This window comes from Trachemys scripta, chromosome 4 (genome assembly GCF_013100865.1).
Source record: "Trachemys scripta elegans isolate TJP31775 chromosome 4, CAS_Tse_1.0, whole genome shotgun sequence".
In the NCBI taxonomy this organism is placed as follows: Eukaryota; Metazoa; Chordata; order Testudines; family Emydidae; genus Trachemys; species Trachemys scripta.
Genome location: NC_048301.1, coordinates 81610485 through 81633350, shown reverse-complemented (window position 1 = coordinate 81633350; position 22866 = coordinate 81610485). Strand labels below are relative to the sequence as shown.

At 43.8% G+C, this 22866-nt stretch overlaps 1 protein-coding gene across 3 annotated transcripts in view; it reads right to left on the bottom strand.

Annotated features, from left to right (window-relative positions):
- The window catches only part of SHANK2 (SH3 and multiple ankyrin repeat domains 2), a 621242-nt gene that overhangs the window by 428432 nt on the left and 169944 nt on the right, over nt 1–22866 (bottom strand). For all 3 annotated transcript variants that reach the window (XM_034769724.1, XM_034769725.1, XM_034769726.1), the window contains exon 11: nt 1281–1347. In XM_034769724.1, coding sequence (XP_034625615.1) covers nt 1281–1347 — 67 coding nt within the window. The remainder of the gene's footprint in view (nt 1–1280; nt 1348–22866) is intronic.

The window sequence follows — 22866 nt, the reverse complement described above, 5'->3', positions numbered from 1 at the left end:
CCGACAGGGAGTTGAGGCCCAAAAAGCCGGACATGTCCGGGAAAATAGGGAGGCAGGGACCGGCAGTGCTTGGCCGGGGGCCAGAGCCGCTGGGGCCGGCAGTGCTCGGCCAGAGCCGCCGGGGCTGGCGGTGCGGGGCCGGGGGCCCTGGGCCAGGGGCCCTGAGCCGGGCAGTGCTCGGCCGGGGGCGCTGGGCCGGGTGGTGCTTGGCCGGGGGTCCGGGGCTGGCGGTGCAGGGCCGGGGGCCTGGGGTACTGGGCCGGGCGGTGCTGGGCCAGGGGTGCTGGGCCAGCGGTGCTCGGCCAGGGGCCCGGAAGTGCTGGGCCAGGTGGTGCTTGGCCGGGGGCCAAGGCTGGCGGTGCGGGGCTGGAGGTGCTGGGCCGGGCGGTGCTCGGCCGGGGGCCGGGGCCGGCGGTGCTCGGGCCGGGGGCCGGCAGTGCTTGGGCCGGGCTGGCAGCCGGCGGTGCGGGGCCAGAGGTGCTCGGCCGGGGGCCAGGGCTGGTGGTGCTCGGCCAGGGGCCAGCACCCCAGGGCCTGAGCCAAGCCGGGCGGGAGACGCCGGGGCCAGAGCCGCTTGGCCGGGCAGGCCGGACAGGGCCGCGCCCCCCCGCCCCAGCTTGCCTGTTGCTTCAGGCTTCCTGCGAATCAAATGTTCGCGGGAAGCAGGGGAGGGGGCGAAGTTGGGCTTGGAAGGGGCGGAGTTGGGGCGGGGCCGGGGCCCGTGGAGTGTCCTCTTTTTGGACACTTAAAATATGGTAACCCTATCTCAGTCACCCTCTACTTGCTGCAATTAGGGGGCATGGTATATGGCAGGAAGTGCCATGCAGGTCCTAACCAGTGGAGGATCTCTGTGTTGAGGTAATCCTCCTGTGATCAGCTCCACCAGCTTTAGCACTGCTTTGCACTGACACAGTGTGCAGCAGCCTTGCTGAAGGGGGGAATCTGCCCTCTCTGGCTTGTGTGTGTGTTTAATCTGTCCAAAACTGATCACACTTACTCAGAATACATCTATCATCCAGTAGTGGTACATATATCCAATTTTCTAAAACAAAGACTCTCTGAAAAACAATTTGGCCTTTTTCCTATTTCTTCACATTTTAGAAAATGGAAGATAAACTTAGAATATTTCTCTGTATCAACCGCATATTCAGCCTTCTGATTATATTTCACATAAAACCAGATTTAACTGTTCTTTATAGGATTTTAATCTGGATCTAAAGATTCCAATCAATATTTCATAAAGCTTTTCATTGTCACTAGTTTGTAGATATTTTACTTACCAATATCTGTTTCCTTGTGATTTTTGATATATTCAGCCAGCTCAAAATTTCCTGCTATTATGGCCACCTAAAAGATTGTAAAATAGCTCAAATTAATATATGCTCAGTCATACACTGACAAATATACATGTTACATTATACAGAGATAGATATTGGTACACACAACATAAATGTATTGTTCCATATAACAAAATGAGATAAAGTGCATTTACTTTGCATCTTTGACCCTCTCTCCTCCATGCACATATTATTATATTTTATGTTAATTTGCTGAAACATAATACAAAGAAACAGGAATCTTGTATCATAGACACAGACAAAGCAGGATCTGCTGCAATGGGAGCATTGATAAAAATGGAGCCCAGACAGGGCCACCCCTTTCAACCCAGAACTGTGAAGGGGAGACCTATCATTATGGGGGTACTAGGACCCAGGTAATGTCTCCCCTCCTCTTCTACTTGGGCTTGGGAGAAAGCTGCAAAGAGGAGCCAGACAGCCACTGCAGCCAATAGGAGCAGATGCAGCCAAAGCAAGGACCTTTCGTCCTTTGAAGAACTTTCTCCAGTTTTGACTGGACTTTCTCTGCCCTGTGCTGATTGGCTGTTTGCTCCACCGTCTCCATCTCCCTCTGCCTCACAATCTCTTCATCTCAGCATCATTCCTCTTCCCCACTTCCCTGTCCCTCACACCACCATCCCTTTAATGTCCTCTCTTCCTTCCCTTTAGCTGATCCCTTTTATTAAGCCCACCCAAAAAAACAAAAATAAATAAAACATCATGGAACTAACATGACATTTGCCATCATCACATTTGTGTCTCTGGTTGCATGTTATAACCCCTTCCCCCACCATGTATCTCTCTTCTCTATTTAGATTGTAAGCTCTTCAGGGCACGGACATCTTTTTTGTTTTCTCTTTGTACAGTGCCTAGCATAGTGTTGGACCATGACTAGCATGCCTAGGCACTATTGTACTACAAATAATAAATAATCTTAATAATAACAACAATAAGCCATCTCATTAAACCATATTCACTTTATATATTAAAAAAAAACCTTCTGAGGGGGCTTACAAGGATGGTGAATGGATAGGGACTCTTTCATGTCTAGTGCCAGTTCCAGTTATTCCCGATGAGTATCACATGCAGCACACCTGAATTTTTCTGTGGAGACTCTGAACCCAGAAATTTAAGACACTGTTTTCCCCTGATTGTTCCTATCTCTCTTCGCTGAGAAGAGAAGCAGGGATTGCAATGGGGAAATGAGAGAGGGCCATAGAAGCAGTATTACCAGCCACAAACAATCAAATATCATGAATCGGAAACCAAAGAAACATTAGATTGCCTTAAAATCATGATATTTTTAAAAATGTATATATTTGAATAAATATATTAAAATAATACATAATTTTGTTTTTTTTACCTGCCTTCCAACTGTTAAGCCTTTTGGGGAAGCTACCCACTCTAAATTCAACCTTAAGGGTATTTCTACGTTGCAATTAAAAACCCATGGCTGGCCTGTGCCAGCTGACTCAGGCTTGAGGAGCTTGGGCTAAGGGTCTTTTTATCTGTGTTGCAAAAGTTCTGGGGCTCTACCACTTCAAAGAGCCCTAGAAATGGGATTCCAGCCCAAGCCCAAATGTCTATATTGTAATTAAAACAGACCCTTAGCCTGAGTCCCCCTAGTGCACTGACTAAATAATGCAAGTATCTCTACTGTCTATGTGCATGGGTACGCACTCACACTCTTGTAACCCTTTTCCCACTCTTGCCCCCAATATTTTTTCACCTTTCAGAGTTCTCATTGCCTCTTTACGTCAGTGAGAACCACCCTTTTTCCAGACAGCAGCCTGGCTTCTCTCCTATTGGGAACAAAGGGAGGTAGTGGCCATCTTTCTTACAAGTAATAAAAACTGCCACATGTATTGGTTGTAGAGAAAAGATGGTCAGCTTAGCTGAGGAAAACCTGTGGCCTCAGGGCTATTACAACGATGAGAACAAGTGGCCATTTTGAAACCGGAGAGAACTTTGGAAATTTACTACTAAGGGAGAAGAGTTTATTCACTAGCTCTGCTGGCTCATAAAATGTCAGGTAATGAAGTAAATAATTTTTTTTTAAAAAAGTATCTGAGATGTTCTCAGAGTGTGAGATGTATAAAGTTTGGAGTTTGTGTAGGCAGTGATTGTTTTAGGTATTGTACCAAAAGAAGGTGAGACTCAGCAGAACAAATTTTGTAAAGTGCCCACTTTTAAAAATTACACTCAAACTAATTAATAATTTATTTAAAATCCCCCCAGGAAAAGTTACTCACAGATTATGTCTATAAATTTGAAGAAGATACTCTTGTGTTGTGTATAGAAAACAGAGTTTGAATTCCTACTGTAAATTAAAAACTCAGTGTAACCTAACCAACACCTCCATATATATAAATGTAAAATAACTGCATTTATTTTCTACAATTTTAGATCAGCCCAAATTATTTGTACAGTATTCATCATTCTGCTATTAGTGCAGTCTCAAACATCTGCACCATATGTTTGGTACTTAAGATGAACGTGCAACCATGTATTCCTACTTTAACTTTGGAAAAAGTCTCATTAATACTTATGAATATGGTTGTTTGCAGCAAGGATGGGGGAACTGGTTCAGAAAAAATAAAAAGTGGTTGCTTCCTTTTCCCCTCTCCTTAACTCCCAACATATATAGCCATGGCTACTTTGCTGAGACATTCCTGAAGGCCTGAAACTGTCCCTCCATTACTCTCCTCCCTCCCAACCTGAAACACATAAATATCTTTGAAGATTCAGTTATGAGACCAGAAGTTCTGATTATCCCCCTCCCCTGAGGCCCTCCTCCACCCGTTTGCTCCTCTCCTCCCCCTCCCCCAAGGAAACCTCCTGCCCACTGCTCTCCTCTGCCCTTCCCCCGAGGCCCCCCTCACGCTCACCTGCTGCTCGCTCCTCTCTACTCCCTCCTCCAAGTACCTCCCTCCTGATGCTCACTCCTTTCTGCCTCCTCCCCCGCCCCCAGCTTTCTGCCTCCTCCCCCGCCCCCAGCCTTAAGGGCGAGCGGCAGGGGCCTCAGGGGAAGAGGACTAGTAGGGATGAGACCTCAGAATGGAGTGCAGGCGGGGCCACAGTCTCTGTGTGCTGAGCACCCCTATTTTTTTTCTGTGGGTGCATGAGCCCCAGAGCACTCACGGAGTCAGCACCAATGCTTTTTATTATTTATCATGGTTTAAGAGAGTTAAGTCTATGCAGTTTGGGGGTCTAACCTCCACTAGCTGGTCATTAATTGACAATTGAAGTCCTCTACACAAGCCACTATGGCCTAATATCTCACAATAACAAATAAATTTCCCATATACCTCTTTTTGTTAGAGCACCAAATGAAGCCCAAAAGGTAAAAGGTTGTACACGCTGCTTGTCATGCTCACATCATAAACAAATGTTTTCATCTATTTAGTCTCCACTTTCCTCTGTAAATTATTTCATAGTCACTTAAATTATATTGTCCACTGTAAAAGCTTGATGCAATAATTATGATTTCTTACAGGAAACACATTTCTTACTTAGATTTTAAACTCTTTGGGGCAGATACCATATTTTTGTTCTGTATTTGTACTGTGCCTAGCACAATCGAGTTCTCGTCCATGATTAGGGCTCCTAGGCACTATGGTAATACAAATAATAAATAATAACTTTTCAGAATATTATTAAACCAGACGATATTGAGGATGCTTGAATAAGTGAACAGCAGCCAAGCATAAATGAAAGCTTAAAAGCAAACCACAAACACTCTAAGTGAAATTAAACAAAATATATACGTTATTTATATATACATATATTTACAAACACACAACAGTTATACACATGTATTTTAAAATTGATTATCAGCAAACAGTTCTGGGTATGTGCAACATATACATTTTTCCCATTAAAATAACTCTGCCCACAATGTAAAATGTTTACTAGGGATAAGTGTGTAATTATTTTTCTTTTCACAATTTCAATAGTAGGGAAACTCTGTGCCTTGATACTTTCAGGTTGTGATACTTCAAAGTTGATGTATTATTAAGAGTACAATTTATTGCTATGAGTCATTAACAATGGGTCAAATCAGTTCCCATTACTACCGGATTGCAGTCTGAGGAGTACAGAAGAATGGATTATTTTCTCAGCTGCATCATAACCTTCCTGGACCCCTATCGATTCCTGTGAGGAATCTGTTCTGGGAGAAGGGGTTAGGGTTAGGAGTGGTATGTGTGCTGTGTATGGTCATCCAGAAACCAGCAGGGAATCTGCTGAAAACTTAACACTCTCTAAAGCTGTGTCAATTTTTTGCACCCCTTTTCTGGGGTTTTAGGAAAGTTTTCAGGAGAGGACATCCTGTCGGCACAGCAAGTGATGGGGTGGAAGAAAGCTATAGTCAGCCAGGAGACAGTGCAGAGACACAGGGCCTCCATGCAGACAGTGCTGGCCTCCAGTATATCTCACAAGATTCACATTGCTCTTGCGAGATCTCCATATTTTTGAGATACACACCCCCTATTCAGTCCATGGGATAAGGGGCTGAGGTGGCCACCGCAAATCCCATCCACCTTGTCTCAAAAGAACAGTCCAGGGATCATTTTCTTCCCCATGTGCATATTTCCCTGTAAAGGAACAATGTGGACCAAAAGCAATACTTCAGAAAAGATTAATGGCCCTTTTTGCTAGACTCGAAAGGATTTAACTCTTCCATCAAGGTAGGGGGCATTTACGTGCTTTATTCCCTCTGGATAAAACTCACTATTGGTGAAGGGCCTGAATCAGACCCTCCATTCTGCAGAACCCTATGATAACTTCTCACAAGGGGGCCTCAGTTCTCCCTGCAAGCTGAGGAAAGTAGGTGTCTCCATTGCAGGGGAAGGTTTTTTTAATCTAATCACCCAACATAAGACAGTAGTACCTGATTTTCCAGTGCCTTGCCCCGTGTGTCGTCATTTACACCAATGCCCAAGTGGGTACCCAGTGCTACCAAACAGGTGCATAGCAACAGAGAATCAGGTCCACTATGTCCTCATCGCCATTTCTATGAGGGCCTAAGGACTTTCAGGCAATTAGCCATTAGATCCAGCTTTAAAAAAAATCCCATTTTCCTACATCACTTGATTGAACTGCATATGGATTGAAAATCTGAACTTTACGAATGCCTAGAAAAATGCTGTGCAATTACCTCTGGAACTGCATTTATCATTGACACTGGCTGGAGAGCACAAGTATGTCTGTATTTTGTACTAAAACTAAAAGAAACTAAATTGATCTTTTGCATAAAAAAGGAAGCTTAAATCAACTGGAGCAACAGCATTCTTTATAACCTTCCATGTGTCCAAGGTGTTTCTAAGACACTTATCACTTTGCTTTATAAAATAACTTAGCCATGCTGCAGGACATTAATGGAGATTCATTATTATTTTTCATTTTTATTGTCAATGCATTGTCCCCTATTGACTTATTCTTACAGTACCCTAAATAAATAAATCATATTAGTTCCTTAGTATCAGCAGCCATGTTTTTCTGCCAAGTTATTTGCTCAAATAGAATGCATTGGACATGGCAACAGGCCGAGATGAATCAAGCTGGTTAACTCCCAGACAAGAAGTTTAGCTGCATTACATACTGCTCACGTCAATGAAACTACCTGGGGAAATTATCCTTTTACTGGGTATTCTGGGATGGAGCAGCTTTGAGTACAGTGAGCAATAATTATTATGGAGAAGAGCTGGCTGGAGAATTTCATAAAATTCAAAATGTATATGAAAAATGGAAAAAAAAAATCCACAGACTTTTTTCATTATTTTTCAACCAATTCTATTATGCAGTATTATAAAATCATACTCATTGTCATTGCCAGTGCAAGACTGTTTCATACAGTATGGTATATGGACTGTTCTCTATAGTAGTGCTTAGACACAAAGCTGATGGACACTATAGAAACCTTAACATGCTAAATAGAGAGATAGTAAACCATACACCAATCACTGTTACAATGTAAACTGTGCTTGTTTTCTTTATGTAATAATTTAGGACCAGATACTCAACGGGCTTGTGGTGCAAGCTGCTGCTCAAGATGAGTTGGGGTATCAGAATCTGGCCCTTATCAATGAATGTCCCATTATTTTAAAGTGTAACCTATAAGTACTAAGGCGCTGTAAGTTCTATGAGCCTAACAGTAAAGCTGTTCAACTACAGCAGAACCTCAGAGTTATGAACACCAGAGTTCAAACTGACCGGTAAACCATACACCTCATTTTTGAACCAGAAGTACACAATCAGGCAGCAGCAGAGACACACACCCCGCCCCCCCAAAAAAGGCAAATATAGTACCGAACTGTGATAAATGTAAACTACTAAAAAAATAAAGGGAAAGTTTTAAAAAAAGATTTGACAGTATAAAGAAACTGTTTCTGTGCTTGTTTCATTTAAATTAAGATGGTTAAAAGCAGCATTTTATTTCTGCACAGTAAAGTTTCAAAGCTGTATTAAGTCAATGTTCACTTGTAAACTTTTGAAAGAAAAACCATAACGTTTTGTTCAGAGTTATAAACATTTCAGAGTTACAAACAACCTCCATTCCCGAGGTATTTGTAACTACGAGGCTCTACTGTACCATACATTTCCTATACGGGCAGGATTGATTCACATGGGTTCATGCCCTATGACATGCTTAGAGTTTGGGGAGTTTCTTTACATTATAAGCCAGTGACAAGATTTCTATTCAGCACCACCTCTTATTTACATGCTCAATTCAAATGGGGAATTCAGAAGAGAAATGCAACTGTATTAATGAGCAGACATGTTACTGAAATGACAGAACCTTTGATACACAGCAGTAAATCTCCAAGTGTACATGCTGTTTGACTGGTAAACATGTTTTATTACTCAAAAGAGAGATATTTATATTAGATAGCTAAAAGACAAAGAATAGTTGAGGGAATTATTTCGGTGTTTACTGCTGAATCCATCATTCATCCTGCTTTAATATACTTCAGTGTGGCTACACTATATCAAATACTAACAGTAAAAAATTAAGAAAAATGTATCAATTTTTAAAGAGAGCATGAAAAAGTAAATAAAGTACAAGATACTGAATAGCATAACATCATTGTACTTTACTGCATTGAACTTGGTGGGTGAGGTGGAGCAGGCAGGAGGAAGGAAAGGCAAATTTGAAAAATCCAACGGTGCAAAATTATGTTGGTTAAATTTTTAAATTCTAAGCCAGCTAAGGAGAATAACACAGAGTGCTTTCTCCACCAACCTTTTTCTTGAACCAAGAATCGTATGTCTTCTGAGCAGAGTTCATGTAATGAATAAAGAGGTTGTAATGAACTACAGCAAAGTACATTATTATGCTTGTATGAAGCGTCAATGTATTGCAAGCTAACAAAGGAAGAAGGCACTATATGGTCAATTTTAAAACTAAACTCCTATTTAAAACACATTAATGTTGATGGAAAGACTGCCATTGATTTAAATAGGAGCTGCACCAGCCCCTAATGTCTATATAATTACATTTAATTTTATTTCTTTACATTTTAGGAAAACTCATTGATTAGGATTTTCCTGGAAAGCCATGGAGGTTGATTAATTTACATTTTAAACAGATTGATAACTGAGTTCCCGTGGGATGGAATTTCTAAGAATACTGCTTCTTGAGAGCAAGGCAGAGTGTAAGATTTTTAATTTAGAGTTGTTGTTTTTTAAAACACACCAAAGGAGAGCATTTCTCTACAATGTTGCATTTCTAACATAAAACTGAAAGGAGACTAATTTGTAGAGGTGCTGTTACTTGGCCAAAGGTGGAAGTTTCTTCTTAATCTTAGGAAATTAGTGTATGTCCTAATGCATATGGACACCAAAAGTATCACATGAACATTCCTTGATGTGAGACGTTACTGTGAGCTTGTTGGCACTTCCATGATGAGATTTCCTGCTCCAGGTTCTGTCATGCTGAGTCATGTACAGTAGCTGTTTTGTACTGCAAATACAGTGATCTCATTAAAATTCAGGTTCTTTTTCATTCTGAGAGTGAATATCTTTTTGTTTAGTACTTTTGTCCACAAGTAAGGTATCTCAAGTCACATCCTTAAAATCCTTACATTCATTTATTCTATTACGCTTGCATCACTTCATTTATAATTGCTTATTCATTAAAAAAATAAGTTCTCTGTCCTTTCAACTAACAGCTCTGTTTCTCTGCCTATAGAGGATCAAACTATCCCTTCCTTAAGGAAGGGTCAAGTAACTCTTAGGGTTTGTCTACATTTGACGTAGGTGGTGTGATTTCCAGGTTTCCTAGACATACCTGTGTTAGCTCTACTTGAGTCAGTGCGCTAAAAAGAGCAGTGTAGCTGGGGTAGCACAAGTGGTGGCTCAGTCTAGCCTCCCAAGTGTGCCCCCAGAGGGTCCGGGTCAGTTTGTACTCTAAGCTCCTGCCTGTGCTACCCTGGTCACACTGCTATTTTTAGGTGCTCACTCGAGCAGAGCTACAGAGGGTATGTCTACGTGGACAGGAAATCACACCTTACAGGTCAAATGTATATATAGCCTTAGTTTCTACGGATTCTTTCATTGGAGGTCTATCTGATACAGTATATCTCTAGGTTTTTATAATGGCACCAGTCAGTGTAATATTTGAGCAGCATAGTATCCAAAGTGAATTATTTTTCCTCCACTCCACCAGAGTGTGCTGTGCATTCACACCCTGGCTTGCCTTGCCCAAAGTCCCCATGCAGGCAAGCCCTCACTTTTTAAAAATTTTCAGCAATAAACATCATAAAAATATAGGCCACAATCTATGTGTGCACTTAATTTTGCATTCTAACTTCAGTGGGATTACTCACAGTGGGACTACCAACAGTGAAAGAGGGGAGTCTTAAACTGTAAAAAGAATGAGGGGTTTGTGACGTTGCACTCTATATGAGTTCATGAAAATATGCTAATATAACTGGAATATGCTTCATGCAAAAGGTCTCTTGTAAGGTATCATTACAAAGTTTATAATCTACTGAGTGTGGTCATCCTATTTGTATAAATGTATCACTCTTGTATCTGAAACTAGAAATATGAAATATAACTTTGAGGGCCTATTGTAATTATGCAAAGGGTGGGCCATTAATGGTGGTTTGGAATCTTGATGGCTCCCATCAACCAGGACAATTGACTGTGGATGGCTCTGTTTGCAGGCAGGCCTTCCTGTGAGTCAGGCTGGGAGGAATAAAAGCTTGGGATCTTACAGTGACATGATCATGTCTCCTGAACTGGAATCCATCTTTAACCAGGTGCTTTTACATTGATAAGGAGAGGTGGGAACCCAGAGGGACAAAGGATTCCCACCTTATGCAAAAGATATATAAGTGGGTGGAACAGCACAAAGGTGGCTGCAATCATGAGAAACCCCCTAGCTATCACCTGAGCTGGAACAAGGGCTGTACCAGGGGAAAGGATTGTGCCCAGACTAGGAAGGTGTCTAGTCTGTGAAAGAAATTTATTGAAACATCTGAGGTTGAGACTGTATCTGTATTCAGTTTTATTACTGTATTAGGCTTAGACTTGCATGTTTTATTTTATTTTACTTGGTAATTCACTTTGTTCTGTCTGTTACTACTTGAAACCACTTAAATCCTACTTTGGTATTTAATAAAATCACTTCTTACTTATTAATTAACCTAGAGTATGTATTAATATCTGGGGGGGGGGGCAAACAGCTGTGCATCTCTCTCTATCAGTGTTATAGAAGGCGAACAATGTATGAGTTTACCCTGTATAAGCTTTATACAGGGTCAAACAGATTTATTTGGGGTTTGGACTCCATTGGGAGTTCGGCATCTAAGTGTTAAAGAACACTTCTTAAGCTGCTTTCAGTTAAAGTCTGCAACTTTGGGGCACGTGGTTCAGACCCTGGGTCTGTGTTGGAGCAGACTGGCGTGTCTGGCTCAACAAGACAGGGTGCTGGAGTCCCAAGCTGGCAGGGAAAGCAGGGTCAGAAGTAGTTTTGGCACATCTGTTGGCAGCCCCCAGGGTTAATCCACACAGATGGAGGCTTCTATTTCTGTGATGTTCTAGCCATACAATTTTTCTCTAAAAAGAGAGTTAAAAGTATGGAATCATTGAAATAGATCATATTTGAGATACATGCTGCAAGCCACTGCTGGCATCCTGATGCACCAAGCCTTTGGGTTAATGATTCTTTGCTTAAGGCACCTGAGGGGAGAATTTAGCTGATTGTAACTGTCAAAGTATATGAAGCAAGAGTGTGATCAGACTGGATTCTTGATGTGTTTTGTTAGAAATAAAGCTTGTTACAGTGACCCTATTTTCTCACTTATTGTCTCAGAGGCAGGTCCCTTTCAAACATAACTGGTTAAAATGTCTTACTATTTCTAATGCCAAGCAATTCCAACTGGATTTTGGGAGGAAGGGAATGATTTTAACTGACACTTGGCTAGTTGATGTAGATGGTAATGACGTGATAACTCAGCACGTGACTTTAAAGGGTTTTGATTAGTCTGAGAAGGGTTAAGACACAGAGGCCTTGGCTACACTCGCGGATTCACAGCACTGCCGCGCTGTGAAGCGCGAGTGTAGTCACGCTGCCAGCGCTGCGAGAGCTCTCTCGCAGCGCTGCAAGTACTCCACCTCTCCGAGGGGAATAGCGAGCAGCGCTGCGAGCAAGCGAGCGTGCAGCGCTGCAGGCGCTGAGTACACTGGTGCTTTACAGCGCTGCACTCGCTGCGCTCAGAGGGTTGTTTTTTCACACCCCTGAGCGCAGCAAGTGCAGCGCTGTGAATTGCCAGTGTAGCCCAGGCCAGAGAGTCTTAGAAGTTGAAAGGAGCGTCCAGGAAGAAGCAACAAATTCAAAAATGTTGCTCCTGGGTCTGAATACAGAGCTGTTTTGCTGGTGCTGCTGCTTCTACTGTTTGTAACCACCCTTACTCAATGCAATAGCCCAGGGCCAAACCGTTGCTCGTGAGCCACATGTAGCTATTTTACCATTAAAATACGGCTCACCTGTCCTCCCCATTCTCCAACTACTAGACTTGGGGGGGAGCTTGGAACCTCGGCCTTGCAGCGGGTGGTGGGTAGGGGCTTCTGCCTACCTCAGGGCTTCTGTCCAGTGGGGAGGGGGGGTCTCGGGGCTTCTGTCCTGCAGGGCACACCTGCCAGGGCTCGGGGTTTCAGCAGGAGCAGGGCTGAAGCCCCAAGCCCTGTCAGGAACCTCCCACAAGGCTGAAGCCCTGAGCCCTGCCAGATGCCTCCCGCAGGGCTGAAGCCCCCAGCAGGTATGCCCCGGCTCTTGAACTTCTGAAGATTGTCATATGCAGCTCAGAGTGTCAATAAGTTTGGCCACCCCTACAATAGCCTCATTGTACCCTTGAGATCCATGCACAGAGGAACTCTGCACATTGAGATTTTTCCTACTGCAAGGAGCTGCTTCCATAGTACCATTTCCCGCTCTGAATCCCACAAAGGCTTCTTTGTAAGTCTGGAGCTCATACTGATAAAAGTTGGTGGAGACTGGATAGGAAGAGGAAGAAGCAGGTAGAGTCCATTTGGATACACATCATCCTCCTTCCCAAGCCCCATGGAGAAACCCTGGAGAAGATAATAATACAACTGAAATATGTTATCTTTTCTAAGAAGCTTTTTGCTAGGAGTCCCATGGGCTACCATGGAGGGGGAAGGGCCGGACTCTATTAGCACAGCTCCAATGAAACCACACTGCCAGGGATTTGGGGGGAGTGGTGGGGGGAGAGGGGTGGCAGCACCAAGGGGCCAGAGCCAGTAAAGAGGCACAAAGGCACTCATGTAGAAGAGACTTGGCCTCCTGGGAACCACATCCGCCCCTGAGGATCCACCACATTACAACCCACAGAAAACTAGACTATTATGTGCCACAGGCAGAGAATAGGAGGGACCAAGGTGCACAAGTGTCTGCACCCCTTGCAAAGGCAGGGAAATGATAAACTGAGATATACCCAGATAATCCTGGCAATTGACCTGTATCTACATATTGCAGAGGAAGATGAAAACACCCAAGGTCACTGCCCATCTGACATGGAGAAAAATTCCTTCTCAACCCCATATATCATGACCAGCAAGACCTTGAACATGTGAGCAAGAACCAGCCAGCCAAGCATCAGAGAAAGATTATGCTTGATGTCACCTCAGAGCCCTGGCCATCTCCATCCAATATCTGCAGCTATAGCCAACCATGATGTTTCAGAAGAAGATCAAACTTCCCTCACAACTTCAGACAAAACCAAGAGTAAGAGATGGTAAGAGCCTGGGACTTAAAGATACTGTGACCACAAGATACTTTGAGAAACTGCCTTGCAAGCTGTAGTAATCCCTCCGTCTCAGGCTCGGAGGGAGGCCATTCTAACTTGCTGCATCAGGCAATAAACCAAAGCTAATTAGCGGTCCCCAGCCCAAGACTCCTGGCTAGGGCAGACAGTAAACACAGTCTAGGCTCTGATTCCCTGTGGGGAGAGAGCAACAAGAAGACTTTCACCTGAGCCTTCTGGTTAAGGCAGGCAGTAAACACAGTCTAGGGGATTGCAGCCTTCTGGCGGGGGCAAGCCACAAACAAGGCACAGACCTTCAGGCCCAGGGTGAGTAGCATAACACCTCACGGTTCGAGTTGGCAGCAGGGAGACCTAGGCCCACCCTACTTCACCGGGTCCCAGCCCAGGGCCCTGACAGTGGTGGGGATCCTGCCAAAACACGCTGACTCGAATTGCAACAGCACAACCCTTGGCTACTTCCTACCATAGTCTATTGGTGTGGCTCCATAGTCTGCAGGTCCTCAGTCTCCATGGGATATGTGGTGGATGGCAGTCCCAGCACCTCTTCCCCACTCTCAGTCTCCTGCAGGGGCAGGGTGCCACATGGCTCAGGATCTGGTCCAGAGTCCTGCAGGAGGCTAGACACACCTGCTTCCTTCACTGGCTCCAGCCCAACTGAGTTGAAGATCCCGACTCATATACTTCCTGTCCCTCCCCTCTGCTTCCTGCGTGGGGGGGGGGCAGGGTTGGCTTGGTTCCGCCCACCAGAGAGAGTGTAGTGGTCCCTCCGTCTCAGGCTCAGAGAGAGGCCGCTCTGCATCACTACACAGGCAAATCCTGAACATAAACTTAATTCACCAGGAAAGCTGGATTTCCAGACAAAGAACCTTGCACAAGCATGGAAGCAAGAACTGAGTCTGTATACAGAGTTGACTATGGAGGATGAAGATGAGAAAATGAAGCTAAAGCTTTTTTTTATCTCATTGAGGGGGAAAGGATGAGAAGTGAGTGAGACACTGTTGCCAGAAATAATTTCTGAAACACTGGAACAGCTGCTAAAGGTGTTTAATGAGTTCTGTGACTCCAGACAGAATGAGACTGTAAAAAGAGTCTGCTTTTTGACCTGAAACCAAGAAGCAGAAGAGGGAAAGGAAAGTCACTTATTGTGTATAATAACAGGAATTTGAAATGTGTTGTCCATATGCACATTCCACTGATGGTACGCATGCATCTCAAGTGATAGAGATCAAAGTCTTTTTGCCCAGAAATACCAATAGGGCGCGCATGCGCTCTTCAGTCCTCATACTCTGCTGTGAGGATATAAAAGAGCAAACGATGCCTGCCGCCATTCAGTTCCTTCTCACCACAGAACCCTTTAGAGAAGAACTCTGAGGCAAGGGGGATGGAAGGGCAAGTTGGTGGAATATGCATATGGACACTACATCTTGAAGATGTAGCATTTTAAATGTAGACATAGCCTGAGTGTTTCTGCTGATGTCAGTTGCACTCTGGTATAGTGTATCCTAATTGTGGCTTGTGGGTCACCTTTGCCACCTCATAACATGTTTTAATGCAGTCGGAAATCTAATTGGATAATCTTTGCACTGAAACATCAGAGCCTTTCATTCTTTCATTCTTTCTGCACTAGAGACAAACAACCTCAGCAATGTTCTGAAAGGTTTTGTGCTGGTAGGTCAAGGCTCTTTTTACATCCAAAGTATGTAATATTGCCTCAGATTTGGATGTATGATGTTATGGAAAAAATATTGGTAGATGTATTGGTTGATTAAGGTGGAATTCTATGACTGCCTTTGGAAGGAACTTAAGATGTGTTCTCACTGATTCCTTATATATGGTTGTTCAGCCATTATTAGCGATTGAATCTCTCATGTTCTTCTGGTCAAGGTCATAGCTACCAAAACCACCATTTTCATTGGCAGTATGGAAGAGGAGGTGCAGTATGGAAGAGGAGGCCATGGGCTCGAAGGGTGGCCCGATGAGGGTTGTGGGCACTAGGTTCAAGTCCCATGGGGGACTCTGTTCTCTGATGGGGGGATATTTTCAAGAATCTATTCATCATGAGGTAAACAAAGACCATATGATCCTCCACTGGCAAGTCCTGAGCTGAGATTACTGCCCGGTGCACTTTGACCTGACAAGCTGACAGACTGATTCGGAGTTCTAGTGAGTTGCCAAGAATCTGTGGGATTGAAGAGAAAAGAGGGATCAATGACTTCCATTTGAACCAATAAGAGAAGCTCATCCATTTTGACAGGTAAGTTTGTCTTGCTGAGTCTTTCCTACTGTTTATCATATCCTCCCTGTGATGGGGTATACAAAGCTCACACGGGAAAACAAGGGGTTAAGGAGCTGCTCTGGGCTCAACCAGACCCACCCCACCACACATACAAGAGATGCACAGACTGGAGGAGGAGTTAAAAGTGAGGAGAATAGTGAAGGGAAAGGACCTCTACCATGCAGCTACTGAGAAAAAGGCTGGGGGGAGGCATGATATCTCCCTCAACAGCTGTATAAGGTCCCTCCCTGAGGGAAGGGAGCATGTGCTTCTGTTATACCCAGAGTAGGAGGTATTTCCCTTTCTCACGTACAACCCAATTTATTTGTGTTGATTCCCTGGGTAATGGACTACTCTTGAAGGGGAGAGATTTGGAACTGACCTGCCAGAGGACCAAGGCATGAGAGGAGGCAGCTGCTGCCCCAAGATGGAGAACACTTCCACGCCATCCCTGGCTGTGAAGAAGTGCCAGATGGTGAGCTGACCTCCTTCACAGCCTCCTGTGGTACGCTGAGAACTTTAGACAATAGTAGGGTGGTAGGATGCAGCCCAAGGAGGGCAGCCTTAAGGTGCTCCTGGATGTCAGACCTTTGTGTCACCCTCACAGAGCTCTGGGCCTGAGTCTAGTGGAGTGGGAGAGCCCAGGCTTCCCTACAAAAGCCCCCCACTCCACCCCGCATGTCAAAGGGTCTAAGCCCTGACCACCAAGCAACACTCCCCCTGAGCAAAGATCATCACACTCCCTAATTGGGGAAAAGCAGGGCTGTTCTACTGATGACATCCATTGAGCCTCCATGCAGTGAAGTTCAGGAATGCCAGATTTGGGCATTGGATCAGTCCTTGGTTCTGCGACAGTAGCTCTGGAAGCAGAGGTAGTGTCCTCGGCTGGAATACTGACAGATTCAACAGATCTGTGAATCAGAACTGTCTGGGCCATGCTGCAGCTATAATGATTAGTTTGGCTGAGTTTTGTTTAAGTTTGTGGAACACTCTGTGAATTAATGGGGCTGTAAGCTAAATTTACATCAGACTTCCTGACCACAGAGCCAGAAATGCATTCATTATGGACAGCAGACTTCTCCCACTTGAGTAGAATCTCTGACATTTGTGGTTGATACCCCACTCATGGTTTGGGAGAAAGTGCCTGCTGAGATTGTCTGCTAGTCCAGTCCAGTCTATATAAGTGTATTGGCACTAGGTATATTTGATGGTTGACATACTAATTCCAGAATCTGACAGTCTCCTGGCAAAGAGGAGAGGAATTGGTCCTATCCTGCTTGTTGATATAAAATATCTAGTTGTGTTGTCAATCATGATTTGGATGGACTGTCCGGATATTAAATAAAAGGACTTGTAGAATTGTGGTATATTTTCCCGCTGTAAGATGCAGGGACTTCCTCTATTACTCTGAGAGAAGCATGAGGACTTCTTGACATTATAGACCTCATAAAAAGGGACAGGGAAGAGGAGTCGGGAATAAGCACTGTAGAAAATTGGATGGAATAATCATGTATAATCATATCCATGGTCTATTGGTTGATGATGATAAGGGACCATGCGGGCCTGAAACAGTGAAGACTTGGAGGTTTGACGTGTAGTGGTAGGCTATCTCCTGTTGTAGAAGTGCTGTAATTTTCTGGGTTGTTCTGAAAACTTCTGGTGATAGATGTATGGCTGAATAAAGGGGTATTGCTGTTTCATTTGCTTCCTCTTAGGGCTGGTGTGTAGAGTCTGAGGGAATGCAAGGTGGCTCGTGAGTCCTTCAGTTTGTGGAGGTCCTTGTCGGTTTTAGAGCTGAATAATTCAACTTCTTCAAAGGGCAGATCTTCTGCCGTGGTTTGTATTTCTCTGGGGAAGCCCAATCTCTGAAGCCATGAGGCCCAGCACATAACGTTAGCCATTGTTATTGATCTGGCAGCCATATCTGGCACATTCAAAGCTGTTTGGAGACTTGTCCTGGCTATAAGCTGACCCTCAGGAACCAGTGGTGTGAAGTCCTTCCGAGTGTCATTGAAAAACTGCTGGCCTTTGCTGACAGTCTTCCCGCGTATGCAAAGGTCATATCTAGTCAGTATGGCCTGATAATAGGTTATGTTGAACTGTAGGCTTGCAGAGGAACAGGTTTTTCAGCCAAATAAATATAGTCTCTTTGACTCATTGTCTGTCAGTGTGGACCTATACTGTCTTTTCTGTCATTCACCACAACTACAAGGGATGATGGGGTCATGGTGCATATAAAAGAATTTTGCTTCCTTAGAAGGCACTCGCTCTCTTTTATCTGTCCTGAGAGATGTAGGCTGTGTCAAGGCAGGTGTCTGCCATGTGGTTATGGTCTGATTCCATGATGTCCTTGTTAAACGGGAGGATACAGGAGCATGCAGCACAGACACAGGAAAATGTTGTGAACTGCTAAGTGATATCCATTACCTGATCTCCTCTTATGTAAAAAAAACAGACCTTAAACTGATTTCAGTGGTACAGATGGGAAGCAGTTTTCCTTCCTAATTTCTCTTCAGTTGATGCAAGACAAAAAAGTATTTACTAGGTACTACTGGACTCTCATGCAACTTCAGAAACCTTTTATGTTAATATGTTTATTTATTAAATAAAAACAAAAATAGATCTGGGGCTCAATTCCTTTAGGAAATATATTCTTTTGTAACATCTTAGTGAAATATGACAATTTGACAGCTACAATACTAGGCACAAAGGCACAAATTGCACTTAGGATTTTTCAATTAAGCTTAAGGACATAGGAATAAATAAAGGGAAAGCTTAAATCTCTTTCTAAATCAGTTTGTAAGCTCAGTGCAAATATTATAGCTATATAGCTTAAAAATATATACCAGGGAACTTTTAGATTCGGTATTTTACTATTCACTTTCAGAAATCAAAGGGTGTAATCATAAGGTATAGCATTTTGTAAATGTACTTATTGCATTTGTGACTTGGCTTTTAGCTTGCAACATAGTAAAATACAGATTTAAAATGTAAATTGCTAAAGAAAAGTGGTGTAGAATACACTGAAAATGTTTAGTTTTCTAGTGCCTCTGTTACATATTCTCATAGCATCGTTCATTGGCATTGTTATAAGATACATATGATTCAAATAGATTTACATATATTTCCCTTGAAAATGTATGCACGGAAAGCAACTCCAAGACTTTCTATACAAAGTAATCAATTGTTGAGTCAAGGTCTAACACATCTAACTAGAAAAATACGGGCAAAGGGAAACCTGTAGCGTTATAATATTTTGTATACATCACTTGTGGATTACCATTTTGTGGTTCACGTTGAAAACCTATGTTTCCTGGTCCAGGATGTCAGAATCCCAATGAGTTTTTTTTTTCTAAAATATATTATTGATTTAAAAGAAATTGAAGTTTTTGCAAATTATTTCAGGTATGCCACCATTTGTAAGTTTTAACAAAACTCATCAGAACAAGAAGTATCTAGAGTTTCACTACTTTGCCATTCCATTTTTCTCTTCTGTACAGCAGTTGATAGATATTTACATTAAATACAGCAATAACCCTAATGTATGTTTAATTTCTGCACCAGGGCAGTTAAAGAGCTGGCAGTTTTTGCAGAACCACTTTACCAGTAATGTTACTCAAGAGCATAACTAGAAAATTCTACTTAGCATTTTCAGTATCAAACAGCTTGTATTATCAGGAAAAAATCTAATTATATAAAGTAATACAAACAAAATATATATTTGAAAAGCATTTAACTTTATACTAATATTCCTATCACCCAGCAGATGGCAAATTATGAATGACCATTGTCCCTTTTGATCTCTTCTAGAAGCATACTTTAAAAAAAAAAAAGTCTTTTTTTTTTTACTTCTACTTTTCTATCTCTGTTCTCTGCTCTGCCTTGTTCCATTGGATTGTGGGGATACATTTACCTTTTGGATGCTATCTGCTTAGATCAAAATTTCATCTTCGTTTCTTGGTAATAGAGGGCATAATAGTGATATCTTCCTTTAAATAGTCCTTTTAAGATAATTTCTTCACCACTGAAAATTTCTTCTCAAAAAGCATACTGCTGCTGTTCCCAAATTTGCCAGCACATGTTAGCATACTGTGTACAAAAATCTCTTAGCAACAATACCTTAGTGTCTAACATTTTCCTTCTTCCAGCTATGATTCATGGTGCCATCTGTAGCCAGATATTGACAGGCAGTAATCCTAAAATAGCCATTATACATTTGTTCAACAACTAGTTTTAGCATCTGCAAGTATAAATTATGGGGAATGGCCAATATTTCTTTGAGGCTCTTCACCATTCTCTTGATTATTATAATACTGTTTCGATAAAGGTCTGCCTTGCTCACTTTGCATTTCAATGAAGATCAGTGTACTTTTATTTCTTTATATTGCAGTAGCACCCAAAAGCCCATTATGCTACATGCTATCCAAACACATAAGACATTGAGTTTAATGTATATAAGTACCAAATTCTGGCTCCTTTACCCACGCTCAGCAGCGATTTGCTCTATAAGCTGTCTCAGAAATCAATTTTTAAAAAGTGCAACACGCTTGAAATAATAAAAACGTAGGACCAAGCCCTACTGAAGTCCCCTAGAGGGGACTATTTGCATGAGTAAGAAAAAGAGAATTTAGCCCTAAAGTTGAATTATGTACACAATACTGACATACATAATTATGTTTGGAGGGAGTATCTCAGTTTGCTCTGCTCTAGGTAGGGGAAGCAGGGTTCAGTCCTTAGTAGTATGCAACTTTAGCGCCATTGTGGCCAAAATGCAGTTTCCGAAAAATGTGCGAAAAGTTCTTTATGGACCTGCAGTAATATCCACAGAATCCCAGAAATAACTAATTCCTTGAGAGTCATGGCCTCGGCCAGATGATTACCGCCTTCACCTTCTCTGGGTCCATAGCTATACCATATACAGACACTATGTGTCCCACATACTGCACAGATGTCTGGCAGAAGATGCACTTGTCTAAGAATAACTTGAGGCCAGCATCTTCCAAACGATCCAAGTCTTTGCACTGCCGAGTCTTATTTTCTTCTAACGTGCGCCCGAACACCACTATGTCATCCAGATACACCAGACACTCTAACAGGTACATATTCCCTACCACCCACTCCATGAACCGCTGAAACATGGCCAGATCCCCAGATACTCCCTGGGGCATGTGATTAAGTTGGTAAAACCCCAAGGGGCAGATGAACACTGTCTTCTCCCATTCCTCTGGGACTTCATAGTACCCACTGTGGAGGTCAAGGACAGAGCTGAAGTTCAGGCTATCCATGGCATCATCCACCCAGGGCATTGTGTATTGGTCGGGGAACATCTGCAGGTTCAGGGTGCGATAGTTTTCCCACATGTGCACCTTGCCACTTCTCTTTTGTACTAAAACGATCGGTGATGCATAGGGGTTCCTGGATTCCCCAATGATACCTGCTTGAGCCAGTTCCTGTAGGTGCTGCCTCACATCTTCGATATCAGCGGGGGTTACTTGTCTCAAAAAGGCCGACCATCCTGCATTCAGATATAGTGCTGCACATCATGAGTACACCCAACATCCCACTTGTGCATAGAGAAAAGAGCCTTCCTTTTCACTAACTTCTCACACAGGCGGTCCTTCCACTCAGCAGGAATGGGGGAATCCCCAAACTGGAAACCATCCCTCCCAAAAGGTCTAGCCTTGATCTGTTGAGATGGGAGGCCCCTTACTCGCTGGTATGCGGCTTTACATAAAAAGTGCATTGGCAGCTCCTGCAGATAGTTATTCTGGACAATCTCATGGCACTTCCGCGCCAATTTCTGGAACAGGTTTGCATTTGTCCCAATGATTAAAGGTGAATACTCTCTTCCCTCTGGATCTGGGCAGACCAGCACCACTGTTTCTATTTCCTCGGTTACCCCTGCAATGTCCTTTAAAACTGGACATTCAACAGGATATATTTGTGATAAGGGCAGGAGTCACAGATGGGCGGCGGGTAGAGACCCTCTTTGGGGAGGCTACCTCCCGCCTCTACCCCCCACACCCACCCCACGGCCGGGGCCCTTACACCTCCTGCCCCTCCCCACCGCCTCCACGGCCAAAACCACAAGCCTGCCCCCGCCCTAACCGGAGGGGCCCCGGGATGGCCGAAGCCCCAAGTGCCATCCCCCACGCCCAGAGGAGCCCCAGGCCAGCTGCCTCCCCTCCCTGGACCCAACCCATCCAGGGGAAAACGTGTGTTAGAAAACACTTTTGATATGCCCCATGCAGATTCCAGGGCGGCTGAGGAGGCAGTATGTACATGGGGCATAATGAAGCAAAAACTTCACCACCAAACCCTGAACTGGGGGTCCGGTGGCTGCAGCAGCACCGAGGGAGGCAGCGCCTCCCCTCCCTATTATACCCGCCGCCCACGAATCACAGCCAATTCCCCAGACTGTCAGGCCGGACAGGGGATGCAAGGGTAAATGCTGCAGGTGTTCTCCGTAGTAAGATACATAAAGTATGGTGACTTGTGAGCCGCAGTTCAGCAATGCCTCACACAACTGTCCTTCTATACAAACAGATACTACACCCTGGGGTCCCACCAGCCCATCTGGGTAACCTCTGCTTGTGGTTCTTGTTGGGGAGCCTTGAAATTTCAGGGTCTTGGGTTGCTCCTTCCCCAAGTCCCCCTTGGCATTTCCCTGAAGCTCCCTAATAGTTTGCTGCAATCTCTGAGATACCCTTACATGGTCTGTTTTGTTTTGGCAGTCAACGGCATAGTGCCCTTCTCTCCCACAGTTGTAAAAGAAACCTCGCAGGCTATCACCCCTCCTGCTACTTTCCCCTCTTGCAGAGGGCACAGTATGTCCCTGAGCCTTCAACATTGCCACTTCTCAGGTCAAATCTCTCAGCACCACTGCCACTGATGGGGCCTCTTCGGTCTCTCCAAGCACTGTGGTAGTGTAACTCCCTGTCTTCTTTGGCTGCACCACTGT